At 31.3% G+C, this 18720-nt stretch overlaps 3 protein-coding genes across 7 annotated transcripts; 2 read left to right on the plus strand and 1 right to left on the minus strand.

The window, feature by feature from the left end:
• Window positions 1-658: 658 nt before the first annotated feature.
• LOC106761088 (protein ELF4-LIKE 3) lies at window positions 659-2595 on the plus strand. 5 transcript variants are annotated; one of them, XM_022780452.1, is made up of 2 exons: window positions 659-905; window positions 1910-2595. In XM_022780452.1, exon 2 carries the CDS (start codon window positions 1971-1973, stop codon window positions 2313-2315), a length of 345 nt encoding a protein of 114 aa, XP_022636173.1. In that variant the 5' UTR covers window positions 659-905; window positions 1910-1970; the 3' UTR covers window positions 2316-2595. The 5 variants fall into 5 exon arrangements, with proteins under 5 accessions (XP_022636173.1, XP_014500076.1, XP_014500078.1 ...); XM_014644590.2 differs by having other exon boundaries at window positions 660-905; window positions 1926-2595; XM_014644592.2 differs by lacking the exon at window positions 659-905 and adding an exon at window positions 1080-1102 and having other exon boundaries at window positions 1926-2595.
• A 9143-nt stretch (window positions 2596-11738) lies between these two features.
• On the plus strand, window positions 11739-14533 carry LOC106762300 (replication protein A 70 kDa DNA-binding subunit A). Its single transcript, XM_014646133.2, has 2 exons — window positions 11739-12118; window positions 12601-14533. The coding sequence occupies exons 1-2, from the start codon at window positions 11847-11849 to the stop codon at window positions 14231-14233; spliced, it is 1905 nt and encodes a 634-aa protein (XP_014501619.1). The 5' UTR covers window positions 11739-11846; the 3' UTR covers window positions 14234-14533.
• Window positions 14534-14718: 185 nt separating this feature from the next.
• On the minus strand, window positions 14719-15290 carry LOC106762301. The gene has a single exon (XM_014646134.2). It carries the CDS (start codon window positions 15205-15207, stop codon window positions 14845-14847), a length of 363 nt encoding a protein of 120 aa, XP_014501620.1. The 5' UTR covers window positions 15208-15290; the 3' UTR covers window positions 14719-14844.
• Window positions 15291-18720: the final 3430 nt, after the last annotated feature.

The following is an 18720-nucleotide window of genomic DNA, read 5'->3' on the forward strand; positions in this document are numbered from 1 at the left end:
GGGTTGTGTTTTTCTTTTTTGGTTTAAACCTTTTTTTGTTCCTAAGTTAAGTTATGATGTTCATTTTAGTCCCCGTTTTTTAAAATGTCAACTTTTAGTCCCTATGATATAAAAAATGTATCAAATTAGTCCTCATGACAGCACTTAATGAACAATAAATCACAAGTTTTCATAACTCGGTATCCAATATTTTGTGATTTGTTAACGGAAGATGTTATGAACAACAAATCACTTAATGAAAAACTTGTGATTTGTTAACGGATAGGACTGTTTTGATACATTTTTCATATCATAGGAACTAAATGTTGACATTTTTAAAATTGGAGACTAAATCAGACCTTAACTTAGGTAAAAAAAAGATTTAAAACTTTTTCTTCAATGATAGTATTAATTATAGAAAAATAATTCTACCTTAAATTTTATATAATTTTGTATTTATATTTAGTCTAAATTAATAAATACAGAATCATGTGTGGTATTAAGTTTGGATTAAGATATTTATAGGAGTAGTTTTGGAATTGAGAAAGGAAAAATAATTATGTAGATGACGTAAGTGTATCCAAATAAAGAAGAATAAATAAAATGGGAATAACATGTGGATATTGAATATTGAATATGCATCATATCATCATCAATATTATAGATTGTACAGAATACTGCTAAATGTTAAGACACAGCAGGGTCCAAGCGTGAGCGTCCCTGTCAAATCTTACGTATTCTCTCTCTCCTCTCTCTTCCTATCTTTCTCTCTCTTCACTTCTCAGAGAGAAGAATTCATACGACAGCCTTCGCTCCAGAGATTCCATTCAAGCTTCGATCTTTATCACTCTCTCTCTCTCTGGGTCTACCTCGTTTTCTTCTTTCAATCTCACCCAAAAGAAAAAAATATGTTTCGGTATACCAAGGTAAGATTTTAGAATGATAATGTTGTCGTTAACATTACTCTTAATAAACTACGCGATAATTTGACTGCTAGAATTTTTAATATATTGCAAGAAAAAAAGGTCAATTTTGCTCTCCGCTCGCTTTTGGGTCGCGCATTGATTTTACGAGCTTCGTGTTTTTCATGTTTCGTTGTTGTTTTTCTTCTTTCTCGTCGAAGGTTGGAGATGCGTTTGAACTTGGAGTCATTAAACTCGGTTTTTGTTTTGTTTTGTTTTTTTTTTTTTTTTTTTTTAAATTTGTTGTCCTTCGATTTCTGTGACCAGATGTTATACTGCTGCAGGTTATCCCAGTACGGTTGGAACATTTAAATTTGAGTTTTGACGTCAATTGGAGATTGTTAAACGGGGTTTTGGTTTGGTTTGGTTTTATTCAATGTATGTGCGAGTTGGCCGAATTTGGTCAATTATCTTTGGCATCTTGGACGGTTGCTTCTTTTGTTTTTGTTTTTCGTAATTTTGTTTAGAAAAGGTTAATGATGTTGTCTGTGTAGCAGTACCTTCATAGCCTCATATTATCATCTACAATGCATCATTGACTGATTTTTTTTAGTTTTTGTTTTTGGGTCTTTGAGCTTTGGGTAGCTGTTTCCTGAGTACAATATAAAAAAGTTCCCTTTTATGGAAATGGGATCTGCTTTTTCCCAACTCATAAAAAAATAAGAATAAAACTGATTATTAGAACCTATAATAACAGTAACAATATGCTAATAGTCTGATTCCTCTGGAAAAGGAACTCATGGAGGTCATGATTTCTCCTACACTGCTTGTTGTCTCATCTGCCCAAATGCCATAAACAATTCCAAAATTGGTCATGTTTTGTCTTTCTGTTGTGGTTAGTGCAGGCCGTTGCAGATAGGGGATATGATTATTAGTATGGATAAATTCATTAAAAAATGACTATGGTGTATTATTTTTATGTATACTAATAGGACTTTCTCACCCTTTGTTATATCTTCTCATCTCAGTTTGCACATGATGCAGGCCTGGTTCTGACCTGAATTTACTTCTTGCGATTCAAAGAGAGGAATGGAGGGTGACACATTCTCTGGCCTTGCCAATGGTGCTCAGATTGATGCCAACATCATGCAGACATTTCACAAGAGCTTTGTTCAAGTTCAGAGCATCTTTGATCAGAACAGGCTACTCATCAATGAGATAAACCAGAACCATGAGTCTAAGGTCCCTGATAACCTCACCAGGAATGTAGGTCTCATTAGGGAGCTCAACAACAATATCAGAAGAGTGTATGACCTATATGCTGATCTTTCAAGTTCCTTTACCAAATCCATGGAAGTTACTTCAGAGGGGGATTCCAGTGGTGGTGTGAAATCAGATGGGAAGGCAGGCCACAAGAGACACAGGCCTGTGTAGAGACTTTGTTTCCCTGTGATTCTTTTGCTTGATGGAGAAGTACAAGAAGTGTTGAAGGGTAGAACACAAGGTTAGAAGATTCAGTAGTTGAAGAAGCTCTATTGTGTTACAGGACTGCTAGTACATCACTTGTTCCTTATATTCCAAATAAAAAATTATATATTGATTTTTATCTACAATTCTCTCATTGTAATTTGTAACCATGTAATTTGGGATCTAATAGAAATCTAGCATGATTGTGCAACTAATTCAATCATGCTACTGTTGTTCAAAGTGGAAATAAGAGAGTCTTTCATTTTTTTAACTCTTTTTTTTTTTCTTTGATCCTGTCATGGTAATGTAATTTAGTGATGAGCTTGATTTTATGAGCCTATGAGGTATACCTTTCAGCTTCCGTTAACTTTTTCTCTCTGTCAAATGGAGCAAGAGGGTCTTCTTAAATCTTTGTTCATCATTCCTTTTGATGGGAACCTGTCATCATACCTTTATTCCCTTTGCAAGTTCAACCCAAAATGTTGATCCAGTTCTCACTTTGGCTAATAGCTGAAATTGAGAACGGGTGGTAGATACTGTTTTAGGTTCATTCCCATGTAACCACAGCTTCTTTACTGAAAAATACTGTTCCTGATTTTAATATTCCTCTGTTGTGTCCTTGTGGGTGTAAGACAGGGAAGAGTACACAGATACATACGTACATACACGAATACATGTGCGCGAAGATGCCCTGAAACAGTGTGAAAAAAGCAGCTTTAGTCTATCTTTTTGGTTCCCAATCACACACCACCACAGGAACAGAATCTCAGATAAGAAACGATGTGCTTTTGACATAAATTTTTAATCTTTATACCAAATGAATGGTATTGGCTGTGAACTTAAAGTATTATATATGGACAGTGATGTATCAACGCCCATTTGTTAATAAATACTCATAGACACAAAGAATTAGGAGAAATAAGTATCTACATGATATGATCAAGAAATATAAATTAAGGTGTCAACTGTTGAGTTATCTGAAAATTATTATTCAAACTGAGCTCTACAGTGTCTTGAATCAGATATATGTAAAGAATAATGATCACAACCCTTGGATATACCCCAAGTGGTACCAGAGCAAATATCATATGATGTGATGAGAAAGAAAATGAAAATGAAAAGGGGTGAATAATGAAAGTTGAATTTGGAATGTAAAAAAGCCTGAGTTGATATGGAAATACAAAGTGGCCCCAACAATAAGACAAGGGACCCAAAGGTTCTCTTTTTTTGGGATGAAACTGAACTTCTCCATGCTTATCTCTTTCTTCTGAGATTCATACTCTTTTACTATTCAATTATTTCCCTTCTCCTTCCTTTCTATTCAGCAATTGTTTTTATACAATGCATATGCATGATAACTGATACGATGCATGACAAAAGAAAGAAAAATACAGAGCTTATCACTAAAACTGTAATTTCTGTTTTCAATGCTATACAAACACCCAGTAAGCAAAAAAACATCAAAAAGATTCTTAATGATGTGATTTATGATACATTTTTTTATTACCAAATAAGAACTGAGCAAAGAAAAATGTTTTTAAATGAAAGTTAAATGGAAGTTTGTGCTTTAAAAGGTGTCTATATACTTTTTCTTAACGTAGAGACTCATCATTCTAATCAGCAAAATTCTTGAATCTAACTGAAATTGAAGCTTAAGTTATGTAGAATATGAGCATAACATTCACCTACTATACTAAATTTTGTTAGTATTTGCTCTTTTTAAACCACTGATGCAAAAAAAATGTCCTTAGGGACAAACCTCATAGTTGGTAATTTCTCTGGCTTGGATCTCTCTCTCTCTCTCTCTGATTGAGCAGATGTCTTTGTTGGAGGACCCTGTGAGTGGCAGCCTAATTTCCTGATCTCAGTAAATTGGCCCACATGAGTGATTGCTGAAAATGGCCTGTTTCTGGTTTAGATTTTGCAGATACAAAAAATAGTACCTTTTCCTTATCTACAAAATCGATCCCTCTGTCCGTACCCCATATTCACAATCAATTTACTTGGACATCAAACTATAATTGTTCCACCACCATCATGTGTGTGTCCATACTCTCAGAGCATTTCTTGGCATTGCACTCAAGAAATAATATTATGGTCTTTTATATAAATTTGTTCTGATACCGAACCTTCGTGTGTCTTCCATAAAAAAACCTTCAAATCATATGCTATAGTTATCATCACTTCACTTTCTCTAAAACCTCACATGTGAAATTTTCTTTTTCTTGTTACATACTGTTTTGTCTGACTAGTTTTTTCATAGTATGAGATCAAATCAAATAAAAATTTTCCTGCTTATCTTAACATAAATTTACCAGTTTCTTGAGAAAAGGAGGGAGAATGATTATATGAGTAAACATAGCTCTATGCAGATGTGTTAATGATTAACCTATATATATATTAAACAGAGAAAATTAAAAAGGGTTGGGGGAGGTTTTGGGAACTGTGCCAAAAAATGCATAAGCATGCTAAGTTTGAGGTAGTGGTGAAGGGCTGTGGAAAAATGAGATATATAAAAAATGGTTTGGTCCCTACACAGGCCAAGACAAATTAAACATTGTCTAGTACATAACATGTGCAGTGGGAATCTACTTTTGCCTTTCTTTCCCTTTGTTCCTTGCATTTCCAGCAAATAGGTTGGAAAGGAGGCCATCTCTAGTTTGCCCTAATAAAGCCATTTCATAATAATAATAATAATAATAATAATAATAATGCAACCCATTGATATCTACATCATTGGTTGGACCAATCATACTTATTCCACTATAATAATCCATGCCCCATGCCGCAAAGGTGTTTGATTATATGACTAAATGACACTAACAATAATTTCATTCTTTTAGTAACTTTTATATCCTCTTTTTAAATCAAAACTGAACTACATTTAGTTTATGGTTCCAGAACACACCCATTTATCAAATTTGTATACTTTTAAGAATATTAATAAACTTTATCACGTTGACCTCTCCTGGTCATCCTCAAAGGTTCCCAAATTATGCTATTAGGGTTTTATATTCGACCGTCTTCTGCAATCATGTCTTAACACACTTTCAAGGAATAATATATATATATATATATATATATATATATATATATGAAAATGTTTGTGTAGTTAAAATAAATAAATAATATGTTTACAGTTATTCATCTTTTAATTTCTTTATTTCTTAAAAATTGAAAGCGTGATTTTTTCTTAAATTATGCTTAGAAAAAATAATAGAGTAAAAAACTCATAATATTTAATGAAAAAAAAATATAAAATACTTTATAAAATGACCAATAATTTTATAAAGTGTGTCTAATAATAATCAGAGAGAGTATTTTTTTTTTAAATTAAATTGGGGAAAGATACTACCACCACTTTGTTGTGTGACGATAATTGAATGTTGAATGCTTAATTAAACGTCAAAACGTACAATAGATTTGCTTACTTTTTTTTTTTTTTCCATAAAAGATTTTTCTTGAAACTTCAATGTGGGCGGGCCTAATTCCATTAATAGGTCCAATTAAGTTGTTCTCACTTTTGACTTTTGGTATTTTAGAGAGCATAATATATTACTTCTTCAAGTATAATATTTTAAGAGATTTTATTTATATATTTATTTGTTATTTTTAAATTTAGATAATATTATTTTTTGTTTTTTTATATATTTTTATCTTTTATTTGATATTAATTAGTTCACCTATATTAGAACAATAAAATAAATGGTTAAATAAGTTTTTATTATCTTAATTTTTAATTTTTAAAATACGTGTATTTAGTCTGTTTAACTTGTTATATTTATTTTATTTTCAAATATGTTTTTCAGTTAATATTGAAATAAAAATATGTTAAATAATGTAAACAATTCAAATATTATATTAAATAAATTTAAAAAAATTTAGTTAAAAGAATTAAGCCTACACAATACAAATTAAAAGATTAAATTTGATCATAGTTTTGAAAATAGACTAACTTTAATTTTCACAAATTAAGAAAAAAAACATATTTAATCTTAAAATAAAGCTTATATATGTTTAATGATGGAGTTATGTCATTAAGTGAGATAAGTAAAAAAATTAAGATTAACTATAGGAATTAATTTAGCTAAATAGTGATCCTCATTTTCAATTTATATTTTGTAATAAACATTTATGTATTTTTGACAAATCTTTATATAATTGAACTTTTCTTCAATGAGATTCTCTCTTTTTATATTATTTGGTTTCATGGTTAATTCCAAAATCTTGAAATTTCATAACAATTGATACCAACTTGTATAATGCAGTCCGATTTCTTGACTATGACAAATGCTAGTGATAATGCTAAAGCAATGAAGGATTTTGAAGAACTAATATTGACGTGTATGTCTTGAAACCAACTTTTAGCAAAAAATGGTTAGTATTAAATCTTATTGTAGTTTGATTTCTTATCATTCTATACAACATAATATCTTTAATATATCCTAATTTAAAAAATATGTTAAAAATGAAATAACTTCAACCAATTTAATTTACTTTATCATTTTGAAAGATAACATGATATTATTCTAAATAGATTAAATATGCTTTTGGATTTTAAAGTTAAACAAAAAATTAAAATTAGTTTGTGTCATAAATTTTGATACATTTTAATTTTCAAACTTTAAAAGTATAATCATTTTAATCTAATTATATAAATTTGTTTGGATTAACACGTTTGAAATTATGTTTGTGAACAATTTAAACATAATTTCAAACGCGTTTGACATGTAAGAAAAAAAATAACACAATTACATTAAAATGTATATTGTTTATTTTTTAAGTTTGGATAAAAAATATATCAAAATTTAAGATAAAGACAAATTTCAATTTTGTATTTAAGAAACTAAAAATATATTTAATTTATTATTACAAATTTAATATATCTATAAAGACTCGCACAAATTCTTCTTCTTGCCTTCCAACTTTCAAGTTGAGTATCTTGTTTAAAAAAAAATGTTTGTAAAAAATACTTTGATATTAAAATCATCTATACATTAAAAAATTATAAATACTATAATAATAAAATGTTCATAAGTGCATTATACTATATATTTATACTTAATTTAAGGATTTTACTTAAATAAATCTAGGACAATAATTTGCTTAATATTCTATTTTAGCTGTTACCTTAATTAATCATCATTTACTACTATGACTATCTTGATACAGGCCGAGATAATTGATTCCTGAAAAAAACTCAATATAATTGTTCAGAACTTTTCTTCCATAAAATTATCTTTTTTCCTTTATTTTTTTTTTTAAGTTCATACTTAATTTCTGAAGCTAAAAATTTATTATGGTACTAACAATTTACAATATAAATGTGTTAATAGTTTATAGGTAAATGTTGGAGTTAAGTTTTTTTTTTTTTTTTCACAAACATGTATATACGAGTCCAACTACATAAGAGATTGACACTACTCTACCTAAAATTTTAATGGATTAATAAGTATTTCATTTTTATATAGTGTTCTATTTTTTCATTTCTATCCTACGTGGGATTTTGACTGACACTTAGATTTCTAACCGTATGAAGTGAGACTATATCATACGATCAGGATTTAAACATCTATCGTATAGTTTCAGGTGATGTAAGTTCTTTATAATATTCATTAATTATATGTGAGTTTGTTTTAAATAATTGATTATGTTCTAATTAATTTAGATATATAATTGGATAATGTGTAAAAAAAACATGACATGCATGAATTAATGGACCATCTACTCATTTATCAATAGGCAATAAGCAAGCTAAAACACAAATATATATCAACAACTTAGGGAATTAGTGAATAGGAGAAGCAAATTCATTTTGCTTCCCATATTTATAAGTAAGTCCGTTATTAATAAATAGTTAATTAGTAATAAATTATTTAAAGATATGGTGATAATGATTTTCAATACAAAAATCATTGACAACTAATGTCTATATCATCGTGTGAGCATGATTTTTTATTTATTTTTCTGAAGAAACCATTACATACTTTAAACAAACGGTATATTGATAAGGAAACTCAATTTTCTTTTTACAATTATATTAACTTTGTTTTATTGTATCTTAATAAATGTTTTTAGTGTCTACTTTATATGTAAAATATTGAGGAGTAAACCAAGTGTAAAATAACAAAAGCTCGTGTAGGTTCAAGTGAAGGCATTTTAATTGCATTTTTTTTTTCATTATAATGAATTCGTTTAATTAAGTTCATTTTGAATTACAGTATAAAAATAGTATATATGATATTATGACAAAGTAACACAAAGTCATCAACAAAATATAATACTACAAAATAACATATAAATATGTTAGAACACCACCAACAATAATAAAATATAACACATATATGGACGTTTTCATTATTCCTTATCCTTAAATCAGATCATCCACCAATATGTTCATTGCATAAAAACCTTCTAATACTTGTTAACTTTTCACCAATCTCATCAAAGAAAAGATCATAGTGTTCAAAGAAAAGTATTCATAAAGAATAAAAACATCTCTTAACTTAATAACATTTATAATTATCTTAACAATGTTTTTAATTCCTAAAAGTTAAGATAAACTAAATCTCATCTCTAAAGTTTTAAAGAAATAATTTAAGTTCCCAAATTTAAAATTTAATTTTAAATATTAAGTTTAAAAAAATATAATATTTTTTAAAAACTATTTTGAATCCTTCAAATTTAATATGTTGAGAATAAAATCATATATTTTTAAACTTAAAACACTAAAATAAATTACTTTAATATGATATTGAAACCAAATTAATCTAACATTTTTTGAAACTAGAAGAATCATGACTAAATTTAGATAAATAATAGTACAATTTATATTAATAAATTTTATTTTTAGTAAAAAAAAAACTCTTAATACAAAACATTTAACTTAATTTATTTTTATTTAAAAAATTGAATATGCATTTTGTCACACCCCATTTAATACCCCACTTAAGTGGAGTACATGTGTCACCATCCGGTTCTCCCCTGGTGAGTGGGAGACAAACTCTGTCAACCTTTTAATTCCCTTCTCTCGTGATCCGTGCAGCAGCAGCAGAGCAGTGAACCCCAGCAAGTGGAAGTCAGGTGTCATGTTGGAGTTGGCCGACCGTTCGGATTGGAGGCAGTATTTAAGGTAAGAATGAAGACCTGACGCCACTTTTGCATGCAATCTTCTTCTCCTTCCTCAAACTCAACTTTCTGAAAATCTCAAATTCTCCTCCTTCTCTCTAAAACCTCCCTACCTTCTCTCTAAAATTCTAACCCATTTACTGTTCCGATCACCCTTCAGATCACACCTGAAGACTCCTGGTGATCTCCCCTTTCACTTGAACCGTCCGGTTTCGAGTTTGCACCTGACCTTGGGGAAACTTAGAAGAATAGTTCCTACCAATCTACTCTCCAAGACTTAGCTAGAATTAGAGGTAAGGGAAGCTTATAAAGTTTAATTATGATTTTCTGTATGGTTTGAATATGTGCCTGATTTAATGCATGTTTGATATAAAGTATGTTGCTTGATTTCTTATGATTGGAATATGGTATGTTGTTGTATGGATTGTATGAACTATGAATTTTGCACTGATAAGAGTATGTATGGAACTTAGAAGAAAACATGAATCTGAGATCGAAGGTCATTAGGACCGTTCGATCCTCCCTTGTCCGTTCGGTCTATTGCGACTGATCGGCCTAGTGTAGTTACTAAAACTTAATTGGTTCCTTTAAGTGTTCTATTGATAGCTAGTTAAGAATGCTGGTCATAAACCAAGCGTTCGGCCTTCCAAGTGTTTTGCCTTAGGCTGATACTTGAATCCTAAAACTTGTAAACCTGATATTCTTCTTTTTTTAACCGTCCGGTCACTTAATGACCGAATGGTCTAGTGAGACTCAATTTATTGAAACGATCGGTTTAATTGACTAATGTCCTTTCACTCTTTTAAAGGATTTCTTCTTTATTAATTCGTTCGGTCTGATAAGTGCTTGGTCATAGACCAACCTTTGACCATTTAAGTTCTTAGTTTATGATATTATTGTCAAACCGTTCGGATGACTATCATTTATAGTAAATCCTTAAGTTACAATCTCATTCTTTATCTAATCACCCTACCTACCATTGACATACTTCTATTATTCAGTCTCTCCTTTGATATGACCGTCCGGCCATTTACTTGGATTCTTGATACTCATCTTACCCTTTTGATTTAAACCGTTCGGTCACTTTGGGTTATGATTCGGTATTGGGTATTTGGTACTCCTCTCAACACCCTAACAGTTTGGAAGTAAAAATGAACATTGGTTGAATTTGACTAAGTAAGGGAATTCCACTGGAGGAATGTCTCATGAATTGGTATTGATTGGTAAAGTATGAATGTGGGAATGACTCAGGTGTTGTCCTTGATCCTGATATTCCGTGAGGACGCTTTCTCAAGTAGAGAGAGGTCACTCATGCGTGGGAATGGCAGGAGGTCCACGGTTATATGAGTAGATAACCGTTTGAGGACTAACCTCGGGTGGCAGCTGATCAGAGAGACAGTTACTACACCACACCGGGTGCTAGGGACGACCGAGCTACATGTTCATACCGTCCGGACAGTGTCTTAGTGGTCGGTCATAAATGGATGAACTTAGTATGCATGTGTAGTACTTGTGTGTATAACATGTTGATTTGGTTCTGTTTAATTGTTTNCATGTATGTTGAAATCATTAATTAAATTCACATAAGCTTACCCTTATCTGTTTTATCTTTGTCCGCGTTACCGTTCGGTATCCGACCGTTCGGTCATTCTCTTCATTGCAATGATCATCCTTTTTGGGTGTGAGCAGAGGATAACTTAGAAGTTACCTTGGAAGCTGCTTTGGAAGATACTCCGGAGGACGCAGTGGAAGCCGTACCCGAGAGTTATGCAGGACCGTCCGGTCCTTAGTATAGTGGTTCTCTGTTTTACATTTCGTAGAAGTTCTGTATAGGAACCTTTTGTTGAATGACCATTAGGTCAATGAACCCTATGAGACCGTTCGGTCTATTTAGTGAATATTGTACTTAATCAAACTGTTGTACAGTTTAAATTTTCAATGTTAATTCTATCTTCTATATTCACCTCTATGCTTATTCTTAACTGTTTTCACTTATTATTTATGTTAACTCCGAGCAATGAAGTGTAACTTATGTTATATATTTATTGGGATGTTACACATTTCACTTTTAGTAATTAACCCATATATTTACTAAAAAAAATTAACCTTAATTAAAACCTTTTCTTTTAAATTCCGAATTGTTAACTATGCTTTCATTATTAATTATATAATAATAATAATAATTTTTTAATTAGCATAAATAATTTAATTATATTAATTATTAATAAAATCCATATAAAAGTAACAAAAAATGAAAGACCCGGTCTGATTTTTCCTCCGCTTCCCTTCTTTCATATCGATTCGAGTTTTCTATTTACTCCTTCCGTTTTGGGGTTGAGTTTGTTCAGGAAATCCACAGTTGGAGGGAGAATGTCGGTGAATCTCACCGAAAACGCGATTCCGGCGATAATTGGTGGCGACGTGAACGCCAAACCGCTTGTTCAGGTTTTGGACGTAGCGTTAGTCTCCAGCACCAACAACTCGCAGCAGCAGAGATACCGTCTCCTGATTTCCGACGCCGTTTTTTCTCACCACGCGATGCTCGCCACTCAGCTCAACGACCGAATCCGAACCGGTCGAGTTCGGAAGGGTTCGGTTGTTCAGCTTCTCGATTATATATGCACTCCTTTCAAGAACCGCAAGTCTCTCTCTTCTCTGCAAATCTAATTTTGGATTTAAGTCATTTCTCTAGTTATGCTCAAATTAGTGTTGTTGCGATTTCGAATATAATAATGTCCATGTGATTTCACTTTTTATGTTATTCGAATTTAAATATGGTTCGGATTTCACTTCTTAAAGCAAAATGTAATATAACCGTATTTGTCATGTTATGCATTTGCAAACCCTGATAATTCGAATTAAAAGAAGAAGCGGTTTAATATTTTGTTGAATGAATTTTATCTTTGATTGGTTAGAGTGTGAATAAAGAAATGCAATTGCAACCTATTTAGAGATTTGCAAAACCTTAGCATTTAGTTGTTAGGCTTAATGTGTCTGTGTATAGATGGATTCTAAGGAATAAAGAACATGTTGCTGATTGAATCTTGCATCTTCAACTTTAAGTTTATCCTGTAAAATTAGTTTATATACTTATGTGGTTTTTTTTTTTTTTTTTTTTGCACAGGATTATTATGGTTCTAAACATGGAAACTATAATAGCTGATTTTGAGATCATTGGGAATCCGAAGCCACCCTTGGATTCAGATTTACCAAGTGTGAGAGCTATAGCAGATAACACTGTGGAGAATTTGGCCAGGAGTAATAATACTAGTAATACTATTAGTAACTCTGCTGCTCAAAATGCTAGTCAAGATAAAGCCCAGAATTTCAGGCCAACAATTCAACCTCCATACCAACCGCCTCCTGTTTACAAAGGCCGTGGTGCAGTTATGAAAAATGAGGCGCCAGCACGCATCATTCCTATAGCTGCTTTAAATCCTTATCAAGGTCGGTGGGCTATCAAGGCAAGGGTAACTGCTAAAGGTGATCTGCGCCGCTACAATAATGCACGTGGTGATGGGAAAGTCTTCTCATTTGATCTCCTGGATTCTGATGGAGGTGAAATACGAGTAACATGCTTTAATGCTGTTGTTGATCGCTTCTATAATGTAATTGAAGTTGGTAAAGTTTACATGATATCGAAAGGTAGCTTAAAACCTGCACAGAAGAATTTCAACCATTTGAAGAATGAATGGGAAATTCTTTTGGAATCAACTTCAACAGTAGAGTTGTGCCCGGATGAGGATGATTCTATACCTAGACAGCAGTTCTCATTCCGACCTATCAGTGACATTGAGAATGTTGACAATAACTCCATCCTTGATGTTATTGGGGTTGTGACATCTGTGAACCCTTCTGTTCCCATCTTGAGGAAGAATGGAATGGAAACCCAGAGAAGAATTTTGAGTCTAAAAGACACTTCTGGCAGGAATGTTGAACTTACACTGTGGGGAGAATTTTGCAATAGGGAAGGGCAACAGTTGCAAGAGATGATAGACTCTGGGTTTTTCCCTATTTTAGCTGTCAAAGCCGGGAAGGTGAATGATTTTAGTGGAAAGTCGATAGGCTCTATTTCTACCACACAGCTTTTCATAAATCCTGAGTTCCCTGAGGCCAATAGCTTAAGACAATGGTTTGATCTAGTTGGAAAAGATTCTGCTTCCCATTCAATTTCTAGGGACGTTATTCCTGGAGGAACGAAGAATGAGGTTCGCAAAACTGTATCTCAAATCAAGGATGAAGGTCTGGGACGATCAGACAGGCCAGACTGGATAACAATAAGGGCAACCATATCATTCATCAAGACTGATACATTTTGTTACACAGCTTGCCCTCTGATGATTGGAGATCGACAATGCAATAAAAAAGTGACTAGGTCAGGAAACACAAGTTGGCAATGTGATAGATGCAATCAGGAATTTGAGGAGTGTGATTACCGATACCTTCTCCAAGCTCAAATTCTGGATGGCACAGGAGTAACTTGGGTAACTGCTTTCCAGGAAGCAGGTGAAGAGATTATGGAGTATTCAGCGAAAGATCTGTACTTGTTGAAGCATGAACAACAGGATGATGAGAGGTTTGGAGAAATACTCAAGAGCCGACTCTTCAAACAGTTTATGTTTAGGCTGAAAATCAAAGAGGAATTATATGGCGATGAACAGAAGGTCAAGATTACTGTAGTTAAGGTAGATAAGGTGAATTATTCTTCAGAGAGTCAATACATGCTTGATTCGATTTCCAAGTTTTGTAGGAAGTGATTGTAGCTTGGTTTCAGCTTCTTTTAGTATTATTGAGAACCATACATATAGTGTTAGTATTCAAGCTTTGCATAGAATTAATCATTAGTCATTACTGACTATGAGTTACTACGTCATTTGAATGCCCATTGCAGAGACATATATTTAGATAGTATCAATACGTGTTTGAATTTCCCGTTTCTTCTTTTTTGTGTGTGGATGTGCCTTTATATCACACAGGATATATTCATTGCTCCTTGTATTACCTCATATGACCGTGTAATCCCACTATTTTCGAATTATGAATCATCAATTTTCCTACTATCTGATTCATTCTAATTTAATATCAGTCGTATCTGTAGTTAATGTTATATAATTGTTCCTTAAAGATGCATATCTTCAATATGTAATCTATCATCGGTCTGCCAGTTATTCCTTTCTTATGCAGCAAAATGACGCAATCAACACAAAAATACGTTTTAAGAATTGAAGGGCTTCTGCCCAAGTAGAGAATAAAAGTCACATATTACACAACAGAGGGTTCACTTCATTTCTGAAGAAAAATACATTACAGATGCTGCATATCATTATAGGAGTTAAAAAAAAATGGAACACAATGTCTCAGAACTTCATCAGCTTCGTTTGACGGGATCGAAATTGGCAACACCAATTACAACACCAATAATGGCCACAACAACAACTCCACCGGCGGCGATGCTGAGCAAAAAGTTCTTGAGAGAAGGTGAGACAGAAGCAGCCTCGGCCACATCAGGAGCCATCATTGAAGCCGTCAATGCAGCTGCTGTGAGCCCAGTGACAACTTTCTCCTTCATGGAGGCTCTCACTTGAAACCTTCCATTGGTATTTGATGCTGTCAGTGCCTTTGAAGACCGTAGAGGCAGTGGCTTGAAGAACGCATCAGAGGTAGGAACCACCTTCTTGTGGCTGGCACAAGTTACCGGCATAGCCATTGAAAGTGCAGAAGTGGAAGCCATTTCTTCTCTGTAGTTTCTTTCTTTCTTCCCCTGCTAATTCTTTCTTTACTGGCTAGAAGTTGGTGCCAAGAGTTAGGAAATGGGTTGATTATATGTTAACGTGCTTTGAGAGAAATGGTGGTGGAGGCAGAAGTGGAATGAGAGGTCCAAATTTTGGGCATATTTGCCTCTATCTGACGTGGCAGCTTTCCTATTGGAAATTGATGGATAAGGTTATCTTATCTGTCCTATCATTACCCTTTGCGTTCAAATTTCAGTGAGCTTTTCAATTCTCTATTTATGCCTGTAGCTGTAGTAGCTACTATTTGAGCCTAATGAACACAACATGATTTTGATTGGCGTAGCTTAATTCATGTCTTGGATTTACCGTGGACTTGTTTTAACTTTTCACAGCAAAAACATTATAACATGAATTGGTGTGCTTTAAAATTATTTTTATTAAAAATCAATTTTGTAAATATTTATCCATACAGTTACTAATATTCTAAGTAACCTGTGAGTTATTACATATTCTTTCCTTTTTAGAAAACCTCGTCTTGTATTATAGGTTTAAACTTTTTTTTGATCCCTAAGTTATGAGCGGATGTTCAGTTTAGTCCCCGCTTTTAAAAATGTAAACCTTTTGATTCCTAAGTTATAAAAAATGTATCAAATGAGTCCTTTTTTGATGTTCATGGTCAAAGTTTAGTCCTCGCTTTTAAAAATGTAAATCTTTGGTCCCTAAGTTATAAAAAATGTATCAAATGAGTCCTTTTTTAACTATGTAGCAGTTGTTAAGAAACACTAAAGATGTAGCAATTGTTAAGAAACAACCAAGTATTTCAAGTTAAAAAAGGACTCATTTGATACATTTTTTATAACTTAGGGACCAAAGATTTACATTTTTAAAAACGAGGACTAAACTGAACATCCGCTTATAACTTAGGGACCAAAAAGAAGTTTAAACCTTTATTATGCCCTATCTTTAAAATTTATGTATGGATGTTTGTTATACGTGATTTAGTTTGAATATCAAAATTTTAAATTAAATCTCATTATTGTTTAATCTTTTCAATAAATTCTTTTAAAAAGGTTTATTAGTGGTACGAGAATACCTTACAAAAAATAATATTCATAAACTCAATCTTTTAAAATTTTAGATTGAAGAAATGGTTCTCTATCCATTACATTTTATCATTGATTACTTCTCATTTGATACAAGCATGGAGGTTTATCATCATAACCATTCTTTTTACACTTAAACTTCATATTAGGCCATTTAGATAGAAATACCAAGATTTTATTTATTTATTTTTTTAATGTTAAACTCTCTTCCTCTTACTATTTTCTCTGCTTCCAATTTTCTATGGTGTTTGTGGTGGACATTGATTAATTGATGATAATATTTCATGGACTTTTGTAAATATTATTAGAATGTCGCTGTTTGATTTTTCATTTGAGATGTCGTAGGAACTAAATATAAAAAAATGTCAGAATTAATTTGATTCAATTTTAATTTAATATAAAACTTTAACCAAATTAAACTATAATATTATACATTGGACTGACTTCAATATATTTTATTATCATAAAATTATTATTTTTACATAAAAAAATATTAATCATTGTATAACAAAACTTTTCAAATAAAAATCCATTATTTCTTATAAAAAATACAGTGTAAATTTATTATTTTGTCAGAATAAAATTAAATATATTATAATTACAATATAAACAAATCGTCAAAGGATATGGTATTATATTAAATAAAATCAGTTTGATTTTATTTTTTATTTTCAGTAGTTCGATAAATAAAAACTAAATCCAAAATAAGAAAAAAATAAATTGATTTTATTCAATTTTGGATCTTTTGAATTCTTTTTGGATCGATTAACTTTTAATACTGCTATCAATTACTATCAAATTTGAATAATACATGAATCTATAACATAAATTTTCATATGAAAACAATAAAATGTAGATAAAAACTTATGTTTTTGATAAAAATTATCATTTAAATAGTTAAATTACGATGATAAGAGAATAGAAAGGGTTAGTCTTTTACTGTCTCCTTCCGGTAATCAGTAGATTGTGTGGAAAAAATTATCTTATATTTATGTTGTTTCATTATAAATTAAGAAATGTTTTGGACGTTGACTAGATTGTGTCATAAATCAGAAGGGTTGTACATGTAAAAAGCACTCTAATATTAAAGTAAGTAGATGAATAATCGATATAGTATTAATGCATATGTTGCATGTATAATGTCTCTCTTTAAAAGTCAAATCTTAAATCTTTATAGTGGTTATTATATACTTTTACATTTCTGTTGGTTGGTCTCATCATATCTTAATTGACAGTTGTAGGTTGATTTGTCATTATCATTAATAATTTGATCATAACTTATCAGTCATATTGTTTGGTCAGGGTGGTCAACCACAGGTGATATGTCCAACAGATTGGTCTGTAGTGGTAGGGCAAAAGAGCTCTGGCCAAAGAAGCTCGGTTTGGAGTGGTCGGTCCAGAGGAGCTCAGTCTAGAATAGTCGACCAAGTGAAGTTTAACTAAGATGGTTATTAGTACCATTCAATTAATTGTTGACTATCAGATGTTAACTGAACGGCCATATCATATACAAATAATTATCTAAAAGATTATATATTAAAAATAATTTAATATCTTGTTTAATTGCACCTAATTTAGTGTCAAGTATCTTCTTATCTTTAATATATAATTATTTGTGTATAAAATATTTGGAGTATGAAGTAAATATTGTGAATATGATTAAGAATCCAACCATTCGGTTTTTTTTTTTAATTATTCAGACAATTTTCGTAAATAAAGATTTCTTTGTTCTTTTTTACGATGAGGCTTTTAAGAATAAAATAGCCGTTAAGTTTGAGTAGCCTTTTTCTTTTTTCAAAACCTTTGAAAAGGAAAGTAAAAGTAGCAATCTATTCTTGCACGTGCTGATTTTGCTATTCTGATAATATTAAAACCATTATTTTAAATGTCAGAATCAACGTGCCTGATCAATCAAACTTATGAACGAATCATCTCATAATCAAAATTCTAAACCGTTCAAAACTCAATGTCGAAAAAAAAAAAATTTATAGATTTCATTTAATCCAAAGTACTTTTTCAGATAAACATAAGGTTTAATTCAACATTTTACCAAACTATCATTATTTTTTGTAAATTTTATCACCCAAGTGTGTTTTTCGAATTTTGTACATCTGTTCTCTAATTTTGTTTGCACATTGTGCCCTCGGTTTTTCAATTTTTATTATTACGTATTAGTGATAAAATGTTGTTTTGCAAAAAGTGATGATAAAATGTTATAATATTGTGCCACACGTTTAATAGATTGATCAGATTTACATAAGTTGATAGTAAAATATGCTCAAAAGAAAACCTATATAGTTAAATTTAAATCTATTATCAATCATATTAACAATTATTGTTAAATGATAAAGTGTGTAATTAAGTTTTCGGATATATATATTTTAAATAATTAACTTAAAGTATCAATTA

Source organism: Vigna radiata, chromosome 5 (genome assembly GCF_000741045.1).
Source record: "Vigna radiata var. radiata cultivar VC1973A chromosome 5, Vradiata_ver6, whole genome shotgun sequence".
In the NCBI taxonomy this organism is placed as follows: Eukaryota; Viridiplantae; Streptophyta; class Magnoliopsida; order Fabales; family Fabaceae; genus Vigna; species Vigna radiata.

What these genes read in the sequence shown, in the direction of transcription:
- LOC106761088 (XM_022780452.1), top strand. Translation starts at nt 1,971, where the DNA reads ATGGAGGGTGACACATTCTCTGGCCTTGCCAATGGTGCTCAGATTGAT.
- LOC106762300 (XM_014646133.2), top strand. Translation starts at nt 11,847, where the DNA reads ATGTCGGTGAATCTCACCGAAAACGCGATTCCGGCGATAATTGGTGGC. An exon ending in ACTCCTTTCAAGAACCGCAA is followed by an intron (nt 12,119 to 12,600) that starts GTCTCTCTCTTC and finishes TTTTTTGCACAG; the next exon opens with GATTATTATGGTTCTAAACA.
- LOC106762301 (XM_014646134.2), bottom strand. Translation starts at nt 15,207, where the DNA reads ATGGCTTCCACTTCTGCACTTTCAATGGCTATGCCGGTAACTTGTGCC.